This window comes from Palaemon carinicauda, chromosome 25 (genome assembly GCF_036898095.1).
Source record: "Palaemon carinicauda isolate YSFRI2023 chromosome 25, ASM3689809v2, whole genome shotgun sequence".
NCBI lineage: Eukaryota > Metazoa > Arthropoda > Malacostraca > Decapoda > Palaemonidae > Palaemon > Palaemon carinicauda.
The window spans coordinates 138,798-152,398 of NC_090749.1; the positions used below are offsets into that span (position 1 = coordinate 138,798).

Below are 13,601 nucleotides of genomic sequence, written 5' to 3' on the forward strand. Positions count from 1 at the left end.
GGAGAAATCCTTTCTCTAGGTGGGACACCTTTTATCAGTCTAGCTCTTCTGTTTATTACAATTTTTACATAATTTACGTTGAGCACTGTTTTTTGGGGGCCTATTAAGAGGAACTCTCCATCCTATAGGACCTATAAAATCAGTTTATTGTATACAAGGGTAGAAGAGATTCCTTGGCTTCAGTTAGCAGCTCTTCTAGGAGAAGGACACTCCAACATCAAACCATTGTTCTCTAGTCTTGGGTTGTGCTATAACCTCTGTACCATGGTCTTCCACTGTCTTGGGTTAGAGTTCTCTTGCTTGAGGGTACACTCGAGCCCACTCCTTTATCTTATTTCTCTTCCTCTTGTTTTGTTAAAGTTTTTATAGTTTATAGAGGAGATATTTATGTTAATGATGTTACTCATCTTAAAATATTTTATATTTCCCAGTTTTCCTTTCCTCGCTTAGCTATTTTCCCTGTTGGAGCCCTGGGCTTATAGCATCCTGCTTTTCCAACTAGTGTTGTAGCTTAGCGAGTAATAATAATAATAATCATAATAATAATAATAATAATAATAATAATAATAATAATAATAATAATAATAATAATAATAATAATAATAATAATAATAATAATAATGTTGCATATCACACTGCAAAACTGGTGTTTATTGTCAAACCCACATTACTGTAACACTTAGAGAACAATAAAGTTTTAGTTTCTTCTTGAACAAGTTATTTATCATTCATCAATTTGATATGAATTGTTTTTATAACAGATTAAATATTTACATAGACACTATTTATGCTAATTTCTTCAATTCCAAATCATAAGCTTTGAAATTTATTGACCAATATATGATCATCAGTTTATAACTTCCATTTGTAGGTTTTCATGAACATTTCTCGCTCACTTTATCATCAGTCTTGAAAATTGCAATCTTTTTCAAAATGTTCATACCCTTGTAAGTGATATTTGATTATGTGGCACATATCACATGTTATAAGTACCACATCGCAACATGAATTCATCTCATTTATCATGATTAGCCTTCAGAACTTCAGGATCAATGTTCAACAAGGAGTGGGTTGTCCAACCTACAGCATATTTCTTGAATATCAAACTTACCTTCTCTTCTATACGGTGGTGCCAGTCGTACTATAATTATCCTACATGTACGATTATTTTAGGTCCAGTACGATGTACGATATATACCTTAGGTATATACATATATGTGTGTGTTTAATTAAACAATTATACTAAAATATTTTGAAATAATTCAATCATATCACTCCTTGATAATTATATTGATAATCCAGTCGAAATAATCTGGCAACCCTGCTTCTATAATTCAAATCTGGTCTAGGTTACAATCACTTTAAATAAAAGAATTTACTACACCATCTTCATCATCGTATACATTGCATAATCATTATTTTAGCTTTTAATTTTACAATTTCCCAATCTTGTTTACTCCTTCCTCGCTGATCTTTTCACCAGTAAAGTTTACAACAACAACATTTCAATTTGAAGTTGACCTCGTATTGAGAATGGGTTTAATCTTTAGTGCATGTTCAACATCATATTTCCTGTTAGTGATTCTAGTTTATTAAATTACTAGTAGATTTTTCCATTGATTTTATCAGTATGTATAATTTCCTATACTTTTGGGTCCATCAATGTTTGAAATGTTAACTTAATAAATTCCATAATCTTTATCAGCTTGTCCACCCTTTCAGTAAAAATAGTTTAAACTTCAGTTCATGTTCCTGTAGTACTTTTCATAGACTTATAACATAGATTCAGAATAAAACAGGGCCCAGTAAACTCCCCCTGGGGTACCCCTCTGTTTAATTATTCATATAATAGATAAGATTTTCTAGTTTGTACAGAGCAGTTTCTATCAACCAAGCAATCTTTCAAGTATTCAAAATGCTTGATTTTCAATACGGGTGGACCGTAATATTAGTAGAAATTTTAGCCAATAATCTGATAGATTTTAACACAAATCTAACAAAATGTATGAATCATCATATATCTGAGATAAATGCATTTCCATATGGAGTTTTTGTGTACGATTATTGCTTATTTTTGGTAAATTTGGAACCAATTTTAGCCAATAATCTGATAGATTTTAATCCAAATTATAAAATATATATGGATAATCATATATCTGAGATAAATACGTTTCCACATAGTGTTATTGAGTAAGATTATTGCTTTTTTGGGGGGAAAATTTAAGGGCAAATTTTGAAAATTCCATAGACCTGGATTCTCAATTCTCGCCCCAGAAGTAAAAGAAGAAGTTTTGTAAACAAGACATTTCGTCAGACTCCCCGTCTAAGAAGTTTATCATGTATATCTTCATTTAACTTCGTTCTGTAAGTATGTCAAGGTTTAATTAATAATGTTTAAGCTTTATTTAATGTTATAGGTGTCATTATATAAATTAAAATCATTAAATTTTAGTTATATTTTGAGATATTAACCGATATTGAAACACGATTTCTCGTACGGTATCAGAGGCCTCTCGTACAATACGTTTAAATCGAACTGAGGCCTTTTTTTTAATTAAAGATAGATATTTATGAGTCGTAAATATATATTATACATATTTTACGAATCAATTACCTGTATACATACAGTATAATTTGATTTAATAGCCACAGTTACGTAAAGGCTAAGAATAGAAGACTAGCGTAGGCTACCTTAAGCTAGTTGGGTGTGAAGATAGCTATTGAAAATTAATATTAACTAGTAATTAAGCTGTACCTTAGTGTTTATATCTAGCTTTTTTTGGAAATAGCATGAAATTCCGGTCAAGTAAATTTTACGTTTGGTATAACAATACATTTTACGATGTACAGAGATTCCGCGAATCACTTTTAGAAAGTATGTGCATCCTAGATTAGGTTAGGTCAGTGGGACACAGAAGGACAATACCTAAACAAGCAAAGATGTGTATCAAGCTGCGTTAGAAAGTGAGATTTCGATATACAGAAGGTCCAAAACTTGAACTTGGAGCCTTTGTATATCAGCGCTAAGTTCCTCACGCGTTCATTGAAAATGGACATCAACTAACCTTAACTTTCCCCCTAACCTAACCTACAAGCCGTGTCCTTACCTAATTACCTGATGGGGGCGCTTACGCCCCCTGCGACCCCCCTTACACTGCCGTATCCTAAGTTAGGCATATTAATACATACAGGTGGCCGCTATCATACATACACCCCTTGAACTTAATTGCTTTCAAGAAACTTTTTAAGTCGATTTATGATACATTTTGGCCTAGGGGTGTATGTACGATAGCGGCCACCTGTATGTATTATTATGTCTTAGAATATTGCAGTGGCAGGGAGTCATTAGGCACCCCCCCCCCCCATTAGGTAAATAGGTTTCATATGAAATAGATATCGGGTTAATACAATTTTTTTTTTGTTGTATTAAAGGATATAATATTGTTTTATTACAGTACTGTATTTCTCTATCTTATCTTTGTATACTTGTGTATCTGCATCGATGGAAATTTATGGTAAAATTATAGAATAATACAATTACCGTTATGGAGGAAACAAGATTATCAAATGATGTATTTTATGGTGAATTTACTGTTTTTAATAAAACTGGTGGAAGCCCATAGTTTTTCCTACACAATTACCAAACATCGTTCTTTGAAGGGAGAATGAACTTGGCAATTAAAAACGTACAAATAGGTGTCGGCAGTAGACGGTTGACACTTGCTAGTGGTGGGAAAGCCCCGCCCCTTCTGCCAGTTGCAATCCAATTGAGGTTACAGTTTGCTAAAGGGGAGACAACCTTTCGGAGTAACTACCTGCTGGGGGTTTATACTTCGTTAAAAGGTTTAATTGCCGTATTCCATCTTCTTTGTTATCTTTCTCCTATGAGTAATGAACTCAGGTTTGTATAATTAGGAAAATACAAATTTTTAAATTTTTCATTTTTAATCTTGGTTAGACAAATCAATTTAAAACCTCGTAAAAATACTATTGAGTTCTAGCCATCCAGTGTGAGGATCTGTAGAGAACGCCTTTTAATGCCACTGGAGGTATCGATGTCGTGCAGATACCGAGGGGAATGCGTCTGAAATTGAACTGCTCATACAAAAAAGCTAAAGTATTGTAAAATGAAAATCAATTTAGTTTAAAGAATCTTTACTCTGAAGATAACCCTTTTACCCCCAAAGGACGTACTGGTACGTTTCACAAAACTCATCCCTTTACCCCCATGGACGTACCGGTACGTCCTTGCAAAAAAATGCTATAAAATTTTTTTTTTCATATTTTTGATAATATTTTGAGAAAATTCAGGCATTTTTCCAAGAGAATGAGACCAACCTGACCTCTCTATGACAAAAATTAATCCTGTTAGAGCAATTTAAATAAAATGTGCTGGGAAAAAAACAACCCCCTGGGGGTTAAGGGTTGGAAATTTCCAAATAGCCTGGGGGTAAAAGGGTTAATATGCATTATGCTTATATGTTACAGTACTCGGGTACATGATTAGATACATTATCGTATTTTATACATTAGATGTTATTGATTACTGTACTGTATTATGTGCTGATGTTCTCCCTGACAATTTCAGGACCTTTTGCCATGACATCGAAGATGTACGACACCATACGCGAGGCTCTGGGGACGTCGCGCTTCGTCGCCACGGGTCAGATGGGAGGCGGATGCATCAACGAGGGGGAAGTGTACGAGGTGGATCACAAAAAGGTCTATCTGAAGAGAAGCTCTAAGGAAAAGGTACGGCATTTGAAGTACATTAACTCCTTCACATAATTCTTTTAGTACATGGAAAAGGTATTTCATCCTTATCATGGTTTTTTTCAAACGGTATTTAGATAAATTATATGTGATTAAATGAATGAGTTATCTCACAGTTCTCTTCAATCACATGCCCCTTTTCTACCTTGCTTTCTGAACCATTATATGAGTTATTCACTACTTAATTCTATTTGAACCACTTGATTGACTTAAACAATTTCCTAATCATCTCGATTTTTGAGATTTAAATGACACATTTTTAATTGTGCTTTGCCACACATCCCCCTGATCTGCATTTTCCCCGCCCCCCCACACACACATGACCATTATCTTTTGATTTCTTAAAAGTCAAGAGTTTGAATCATATGACAAAAGAAGGAAAGAAGAATTACACTGGAAAGCGTTGAGGGGGCAAACAATGGACAGACTCATCACTTCATGGTAAAACATGTTGAAATGAAGACCTAAGCTGAAATTGCCTAGAATTCAAGGGAGCTGTGAAAAAAATCTGTATGTCTGACTCCACGTAGAGGTTACTACTTAATGGTGTAGTACAGAAAAGTACAATATAGATATACTGTAGGTCAAATTGTGTTTGCTGCGTATATACAGTTTTCAATATTAAACTTAGCCGGTGATTATATAAGCTGCAGCTCTGCTGCCCGACAGAAAAACTCTACGTTCAAAATACGCCAGCGATCGCTATGCAGGTAGGGGGTGTACATCAACAGCGCCATCTGTCGAGCAGGTACTCAGTACTCAATGTAAACACAGAACTCAATTTTCTCTCTGTCGTGCCACCGGCAAGACCTACTAAATTCGCTGTTGCTTACTGGATTGGTTTTCACATATTTTGGTGAAGTACACATTTCTAGTTTTGAGCTTTCGCTTTGCAGACGTTATCTTCAATACATCCTTGCATTCTTTTATTGATTTTGGATTATTTGTTGACGACTTTGGATAGATTTTGAATTCCCCTTTGACTAATTCAAGATGGCTGACCCTTCTCAAGTCCCTAAATTCAGGAAATGTAATGCTAGGGACTGTTCAAGGCGTCTTCCGAAGGCCTCTATCGATCCTCACACCGTTTGTTCCAATTGTCGGGATAAGACCTGTCAATTGGAAGATCGATGTGAGGAATGCGTTGGGCTTTCGGAATTCGATTTCATCGAATTCCAGAAATACACACGTAGGCTAGAGAGAGATAGAGTCAGGAGAAGTTCATCTCGCTCCGTTGATTTTTCCTCTCCTCATGCCCCACAACCTATTCCTTCCCCTGTAGTGGTTGCTCCTGATCCCCCTTCTAGCACTCAACAACCTTCGATGGCAGATATGATGCGTGCCATCCAGGCTCTGGGTGAGAGAGTCGAGTCATTGGCGAGTGACCGTAACCAACTCATGGCAGACGTCAAGGAGTTGAAGTGTAAGAGTGCAGTGGGTAGTGACAAAGTGAGTGGTAGTGTTGTGGAAAGTGTTGTAGATAGTGTTGCGCTTGAGGGTTCGTCTGTTCGTGCCTGTCGTCCTCCCAGTCCGGGACCTCTTGCAAGCTCCCAAGCCCAGGGGAGAAGCAATGTCGTACGACCAAAGGGTTCGAGAGGCTTTAATCAGCGAACAGACGTTCCCTCCGTGGTTTCGGACGTATCTAACCAAGATCGCCCCACCCACACGAAGACGAGAGAGCCCATTTATTCCTCGTCTGCGGAAGAGGTTTCTCGAAAGAAACCATGGACCAAGGTCTCGCGGCCTCTTAAGCGCAAGTCGGTCCCTTCCGCGCAAGTCCAACGGCCCAGTTGTAGCCACTGGGTCAGTTCGGACTCGCTGCAGTCTTCCGATGACTGCACACCTCCTAAGAGAGGCAAAGCGGTACCGCATCAGGCAGTAACACCGTCTGTTGCCGCACCTGCTACTGTAGACCCTAAGTGGTCTTTGCTGCAGACCATGCAGACACAGTTAACGTCATTGATGCAGGACTTTCGTGTGGAGAAGGTTGACGCTGCACCAACCGCTAGCCTACAACCTCCCACGGTTGTGCGTCCAGTGGACGCTGAGGCTACCTTCTCCCGCACTCCAGCTGTGAGAGTCCCGCCACCCATGCGTTTCAGTGTACCCTGCCAGCCGCATGTTGACGTTCAGCGACGCACGGAACCTTCCGTTGACGTTCGCGAGTTACAACAACAACCTAAGTTGTTTTGTTTTGACGCGGTGCGTCAACCTCCGCAACCCAGTGTGGTTACCACTACTCGCCCACAGCAGACTAGACAGTCTGGAGTAGACGCTTTGCGCCCCCGCGCTGCTATGGTTGTTGCCAGTTCACAGACTGGGCAACAGTTCCATGACGTTGCGTCCGGTTCAGTCACGCATGCACCCGTGCTGCCGGACTCAGCTGACCAGCCGATTCCTACTCCTTTGCCGCTTCCTCCTCAGTTTTCAGATGATGGACTCTCTGATGATGACGACGCTGCACACATTGACGACCCGCATACGGACATCGACGAACCCAAGACCACGCAACCCTCCTTGGACTTTAGGAAAGTTCTTGCACTGTTCAGGGAGATGTATCCTGATCAGTTTGTTTCTGCGGCCCAACGCTCTCCTCCATCTGAGTTCGCTTTAGGCACGCAGTCATCCGCGCCTGCCTTTACGAAGCTCGTCCTCGCCCGCTCGTCTAAGAGAGCTTTACGAGTGTTGGGAGAATGGTTGCAGTCCAAAAAGAACCTTGGGAAGACAGCATTCACGTTTCCCCCTGCGAGACTCTCTTCCAGATCGAGCGTCTGGTATGCCACGGGAGAAGTTCTCGGCTTGGGAGTTCCTGCCTCTGCCCAGGGCGACTTCTCAAGTCTAGTAGACTCTCCCCGCAGGCTAGCCATGAGACGCTCTAAGATTTGTTGGTCTCCTTCAGACTTAGACCATCTGTTGAAAGGAGTGTTCAGAGCCTTCGAGGTTTTTAACTTTTTGGATTGGTGTTTGGGAGCGTTGAGCAGGAAGATCTCCCCTTCTGACAAGGAAACTTCCATGCTCATTATGTCCTGCATGGACAAGGCCATACGGGACGGTTCCAGTGAGCTTGCGGCTTCGTTCGTTTCCGGGGTCCTCAAGAAACGGGAAAACCTTTGCTCCTTCTTGTCAGCTGGAGTAACACCGTGTCAGAGATCGGAACTTATGTTTGCTCCTCTCTCAAAGTGCCTTTTCCCAGAGGAGTTGATAAAGGAGATTGCTGCCTCCTTGATTCAAAAAGACACTCATGACCTGGTTGCGTCCTCTGCCCGCAAAGCCACCCCTTTGCCCACCTTGTCTAGACCCAGGATGGACACTCCAGCGTCCAGATTCATTCCGCCCTTTCGTGGCAGAGCCTCCAGCAGAGGAGGTGCTCGTGCCGAAGGGAGACGTGGGAAGAAGAAAGGTACCAAGTCCTTTAAGGGCAGAGTCTGACTGCCAACTTATTCAGACAGCAGTGGGAGCCAGACTCAGGAACTTCTGGCAGACCTGGGAGAAAAGGGGCGCAGATGCTCAATCTGTGAAGTTGCTCAGAGAAGGGTACAAGATCCCGTTTGTACGCAAACCCCCTCTAGCAACGTCTCCCATCGATCTCTCTCCCAGGTACAGAGAGGAGGACAAGAGACTAGCTCTGAAGCAAGAGGTGTCTCTCTTACTAGAAAAGGGAGCGGTAGTCAAAGTCCGGGACCATCAATCCCCGGGCTTCTACAACCGTCTCTTCTTAGTGGTAAAGAAGACAGGAGGGTGGAGGCCGGTGCTAGACGTCAGTGCGCTGAATGTCTTTGTCACAAAGCAGACGTTCGCCATGGAGACCACAAAGTCTGTTCTAGCAGCGGTCAGGAAGGAAGACTGGATGGTCTCTTTAGACCTAAGGGACGCTTACTTTCACGTCCCCATCCACCCAGAATCCCAACCTTTTCTGAGGTTCGTTTACGAAAAGGTTGTCTACCAATTTCAAGCCCTGTGCTTTGGCCTAAGCACGGCTCCTCTTGTCTTTACGAAACTGATGAGGAATATTGCCAAATTCCTGCATTTAGCGGATATCAGAGCCTCCCTCTATTTGGACGACTGGCTTCTAAGAGCTTCTTCCAGTCGTCGCTGTCTGGAGAATCTAAAGTGGACTCTAGATCTGACCAAGGAATTGGGTCTCCTGGTCAATATGGAAAAGTCCCAACTGGTCCCATCCCAAACTATAGTGTACTTAGGGATGGAGATTCACAGTCAAGCTTTTCGGGCTTTTCCGTCGGCCCCCAGAACAAGTCAAGCCCAAGGATGCATCCAGAACATGCTCAAGAAGGACCGATGTTCAGTCAGACAGTGGATGAGCCTGATAGGGACGCTTTCATCCCTAGAACAGTTCATTTCGTTAGGGAGACTGCACCTCCGTCCCCTTCAATTTCACCTAGCTGTTCACTGGAAAAAGGACAAGACGCTAGAAGCGGTCTCGATCCCCATTTCCGAGAAGATGAAGTCATCACTGACTTGGTGGAAGGACAACATCAACCTCAGAGAGGGTCTGCCCCTGGCTGTTCAGACCCCCAACCACGTTCTCTTCTCGGACGCATCGGACACGGGCTGGGGTGCGACATTAGACGGTCGGGAATGCTCGGGAACTTGGAACTCGAATCAAAGAACGTTACATATCAACTGCAAGGAGCTACTGGCAGTTCATCTGGCCTTGAAAAGCTTCAAGTCCCTCCTTCTAGGCAAGGTGGTGGAGGTGAACTCAGACAACACCACGGCCTTGGCGTACATCTCCAAGCAAGGAGGGACCCATTCTATGACGTTGTACGAGATCGCAAGGGACCTCCTCACCTGGTCAAGAAATCTAAACCTTTCTCTAGTAACGAGGTTCATTCAAGGCAACATGAATGTCATGGCGGATTGCCTCAGTCGGAAGGGTCAAATCATTCCAACAGAATGGACCCTACACAAGGATGTGTGCAAGAGACTATGGGCCACATGGGGCCAACCTACCATAGATCTCTTTGCAACCTCGATGACCAAGAGGCTCCCAATTTATTGCTCGCCAATCCCGGACCCAGCAGCAGTTCATATAGATGCCTTTCTACTGGATTGGTCCCATCTAGACCTTTATGCATTCCCCCCGTTCAAGATTGTCAACAAGGTACTGCAGAAGTTCGCCTCTCACGAAGGGACAAGGTTGACGTTAGTTGCTCCCCTCTGGCCCGCGAGAGAATGGTTCACCGAGGTACTTCAATGGCTGGTGGACGTTCCCAGAACTCTTCCTCTAAGAGTGGACCTTCTACGTCAGCCACACGTAAAGAAGGTACACCCAGGCCTCCACGCTCTTCGTCTGACTGCCTTCAGACTATCGAAAGACTCTCGAGAGCTAGAGGCTTTTCGAAGGAGGCAGCCAGGGCGATTGCTAGAGCAAGGAGGACATCCACTCTTAGAGTCTACCAGTCGAAGTGGGAAGTCTTCCGAAACTGGTGCAAGTCGGTATCAGTATCCTCAACCAGTACCTCTGTAACCCAAATAGCTGACTTCCTATTATACCTGAGGAAGGAAAGATCTCTTTCAGCTCCCACGATCAAAGGTTACAGAAGCATGTTGGCAGCAGTCTTCCGTCACAGAGGCTTAGATCTTTCTAACAACAAAGATCTACAGGACCTCCTTAAGTCTTTTGAGACCTCGAAGGAGCGTCGTTTGGCTACACCGGGTTGGAATTTAGACGTGGTACTAAGATTCCTTATGTCAGAAAGGTTCGAGCCACTACAATCAGCCTCCTTTAAAGATCTCACTTTAAAGACTCTTTTCCTCGTTTGCTTAGCAACAGCTAAAAGAGTCAGTGAGATACACGCCTTCAGCAGGAACATCGGATTTTCATCTGAAACGGCTACATGTTCTTTACAGCTTGGTTTTCTAGCCAAAAACGAGCTACCTTCTCGTCCTTGGCCGAAATCGTTCGATATTCCAAGCCTTTCAAATTTGGTTGGAAATGAACTAGAAAGAGTCTTATGCCCTGTTAGAGCTCTTAAGTTCTATTTAAGACGAACTAAACCTTTACGAGGACAGTCAGAAGCTTTATGGTGTGCTATTAAGAAACCTTCTTTACCTATGTCAAAGAATGCAGTTTCCTATTATATCAGACTGTTGATACGAGAAGCTCATTCCCATCTGAATGAGGAAGACCATGCTTTGCTGAAGGTAAGGACACATGAAGTTAGAGCTGTTGCAACTTCAGTGGCCTTTAAACAAAATAGATCTCTGCAGAGTATAATGGACGCAACCTATTGGAGAAGCAAGTCAGTGTTCGCGTCTTTTTATCTTAAAGATGTCCAGTCTCTTTACGAGAACTGCTACACCCTGGGACCATTCGTAGCAGCGAGTGCAGTAGTGGGTGAGGGCTCAACCACTACATTCCCCTAATTCCATAACCTTTTTTAATCTTTCTCTTGAAATGTTTTTTATTGTTGTTTTTTGGGTTGTCCGGAAGGCTAAGAAGCCTTTCGCATCCTGGTTGATTTGGCGGATGGTCAAATTCTTTTCTTGAGAAGCGCCTAGATTAGAGGTTTTGATGAGGTCCTTTAGTATGGGTTGCAACCCTTGATACTTCAGCTCCTAGGAGTCGCTCAGCATCCTAAGAGGATCGCGAGGCTCAGTAAGGAAGACGTACTTAAAAAGGCAGAGTAATTGTTCAAGTCGACTTCCTTACCAGGTACTTATTTATTTTATGTTTGTTATTTTGAATAACTGCTAAAATGAAATACAAAATACTTAGCTCATAATAATGTAAACAATTTATGCTGGTCTCTACCCACCCCCCTGGGTGTGAATCAGCTTATATAATCACCGGCTAAGTTTAATATTGAAAAATGTTATTTTTATTAATAAAATAAATTTTTGAATATACTTACCCGGTGATTATATATTAAAGGACCCTCCCTTCCTCCCCAATAGAGACCCAGTGGACCGAGGAGAAAATTGAGTTCTGTGTTTACATTGAGTACTGAGTACCTGCTCGACAGATGGCGCTGTTGATGTACACCCCCTACCTGCATAGCGATCGCTGGCGTATTTTGAACGTAGAGTTTTTCTGTCGGGCAGCAGAGCTGCAGCTTATATAATCACCGGGTAAGTATATTCAAAAATTTATTTTATTAATAAAAATAACATTTTTCATACCATCATACCTTTACAAATATTTTTTTTTCTTTCTTTTTAACAGTGTAATGAAGAAATATCTCCCTTTAAGTCGTCCCGGACTTGAATCTATTTGTCAGTATGAAGATTATATAGTTTAGTTCCCCATTTTCAAGTGAAACTTTTGATGGGCAGCAGATAAGGTCAGGGCCCTGAAGTCAGTCGGCATTGGTTGATGGGAAAGCAACATTTACAAAACTTACGAACAGTTCATTTAAGATCAGGTTAGTGATGGCAGTAGGGCTATTATTGAGGCAGTTCTCAACATGTTCCTTGGTAGTGCTATTTTAATAGCTAGAAAGGACCGAAGAGGCTTGTTTTATATATAATTTCTCCCTCATCTGTTATTCCTCTGGTTTTTAATGTTCAAGAATATTGGGCAAAGGAGGAAGACTAGTTTATCTGAATAGCCGTAGTATTATTACCAGCTAAGTTACAACCCTAGTTGGAAAAGCAGGATGCTGTAAGCCAAGGACTCCATTAGGGAAGAATAGCTCAGTCAGGAAACAGATAGAATAGTGTGCCTGAGTGCACCCTCAAGCAAGAGAACTCTACCCCAGGACAGTGGAAGACCATGGCACAGAGGCTATGGCACTATCCAAGACTGGAGAACAATGGTTTGATTTTGGAGTGTCCTAGAAGAGCTGCTTACCATAGCTAGAGAGTCTCTTCTACCCTTACCAATAGGAAAGTAGCCACTGAACGATTGCAGTGCAGTAGTTGACCCCTTGAGAGAATAGCTGGAAAGAGACATCTATAGAAAGGTAAAAAAATCTCATTTAAAAAAGAAAGGGGTTACTTGAAATGCATGGGGTTTATGGTTTTGATCGATGTGATAAGAAATTTATAGTTAAATGAATAATAAAAAGTAGAATGCAGTACAGAAAAGGAATGATAATAATAAATGTTTTTCTGGGTTCGACCTGTGTCGCTCCGGGAAATGCTCCTTATAGCACCATTTCTAAGGTATAAATACTGCTAAATATACCAGAGAAAAAGTTGCATGAAATGCAAGGAATAAACCCAGCTCGCTCACTCTAACAGTGTCGGTATAGTAACTGGGGCGTGTTAGAACCACTACCAGAGGTCCCTTACCAATTAGTCCTCTCCTTCCTCAATATCCCCCGATACTATGACGTGCCGTTCTACATCCGACTACTGCCTTCTACTACAACTACTGTCTCCCCCCTACCCCTACCACTACCCACGCTTCTTCCCTCATTCCTTTTCTAGCACCAGTGAGATTCGGACGTGTTGCTTTCGTAGCTTTGTGTTTCAATGTTTATGAAGATGTCAGTCGTTTAGGAGATCCCTGATCCCAAGTTGAGTATTATAATTGTCTGTTTTTCATAATTCTAGGTAGCGACACACGTTAATTTTATAATTTTCAATATTAAACTTACCCGATAATCATGTAGCTGTCAACTCCGTTGCCCGACAGAATTCTATGGAGGGATACGCCAGCTATCACAATACTAGAAGGGGGTGTACTTACCAGCGCCACCTGTGGCCAGGTACTATAGTACTTCTTGTTGACACCTCCTCAATTTTTCCTCTGTCGTGCTTCCGGCAAGACGTTCTGGGATACGCTTATGTTCTTGGAGTATTTTCACGACTTTGGTGAAGTATTTCTCTTTAGGGGGCCCTCAGCAAGAAGACCTCCCCTG

General features: G+C 41.9%; 1 protein-coding gene across 4 annotated transcripts in view; it reads left to right on the forward strand.

Moving 5' to 3' along the window:
- Nucleotides 1-2,259: 2,259 nt before the first annotated feature.
- The window catches only part of LOC137619195 (ketosamine-3-kinase-like), a 62,384-nt gene continuing 51,042 nt past the window's right edge, over nucleotides 2,260-13,601 (forward strand). For 3 of the 4 annotated variants that reach the window (XM_068349381.1, XM_068349382.1, XM_068349383.1), the window contains exons 1-2: nucleotides 2,260-2,364; nucleotides 4,589-4,752. Coding sequence is in view for 3 of the 4 variants with exons in the window: in XM_068349382.1 (XP_068205483.1) it covers nucleotides 4,600-4,752 (153 nt within the window). In the remaining variant the exon portion in view is untranslated. Of the gene's footprint in view, nucleotides 2,365-4,588; nucleotides 4,753-11,959; nucleotides 12,159-13,601 lie in introns of all 4 variants that reach the window. The other variant, XM_068349380.1, reaches the window with a different exon arrangement.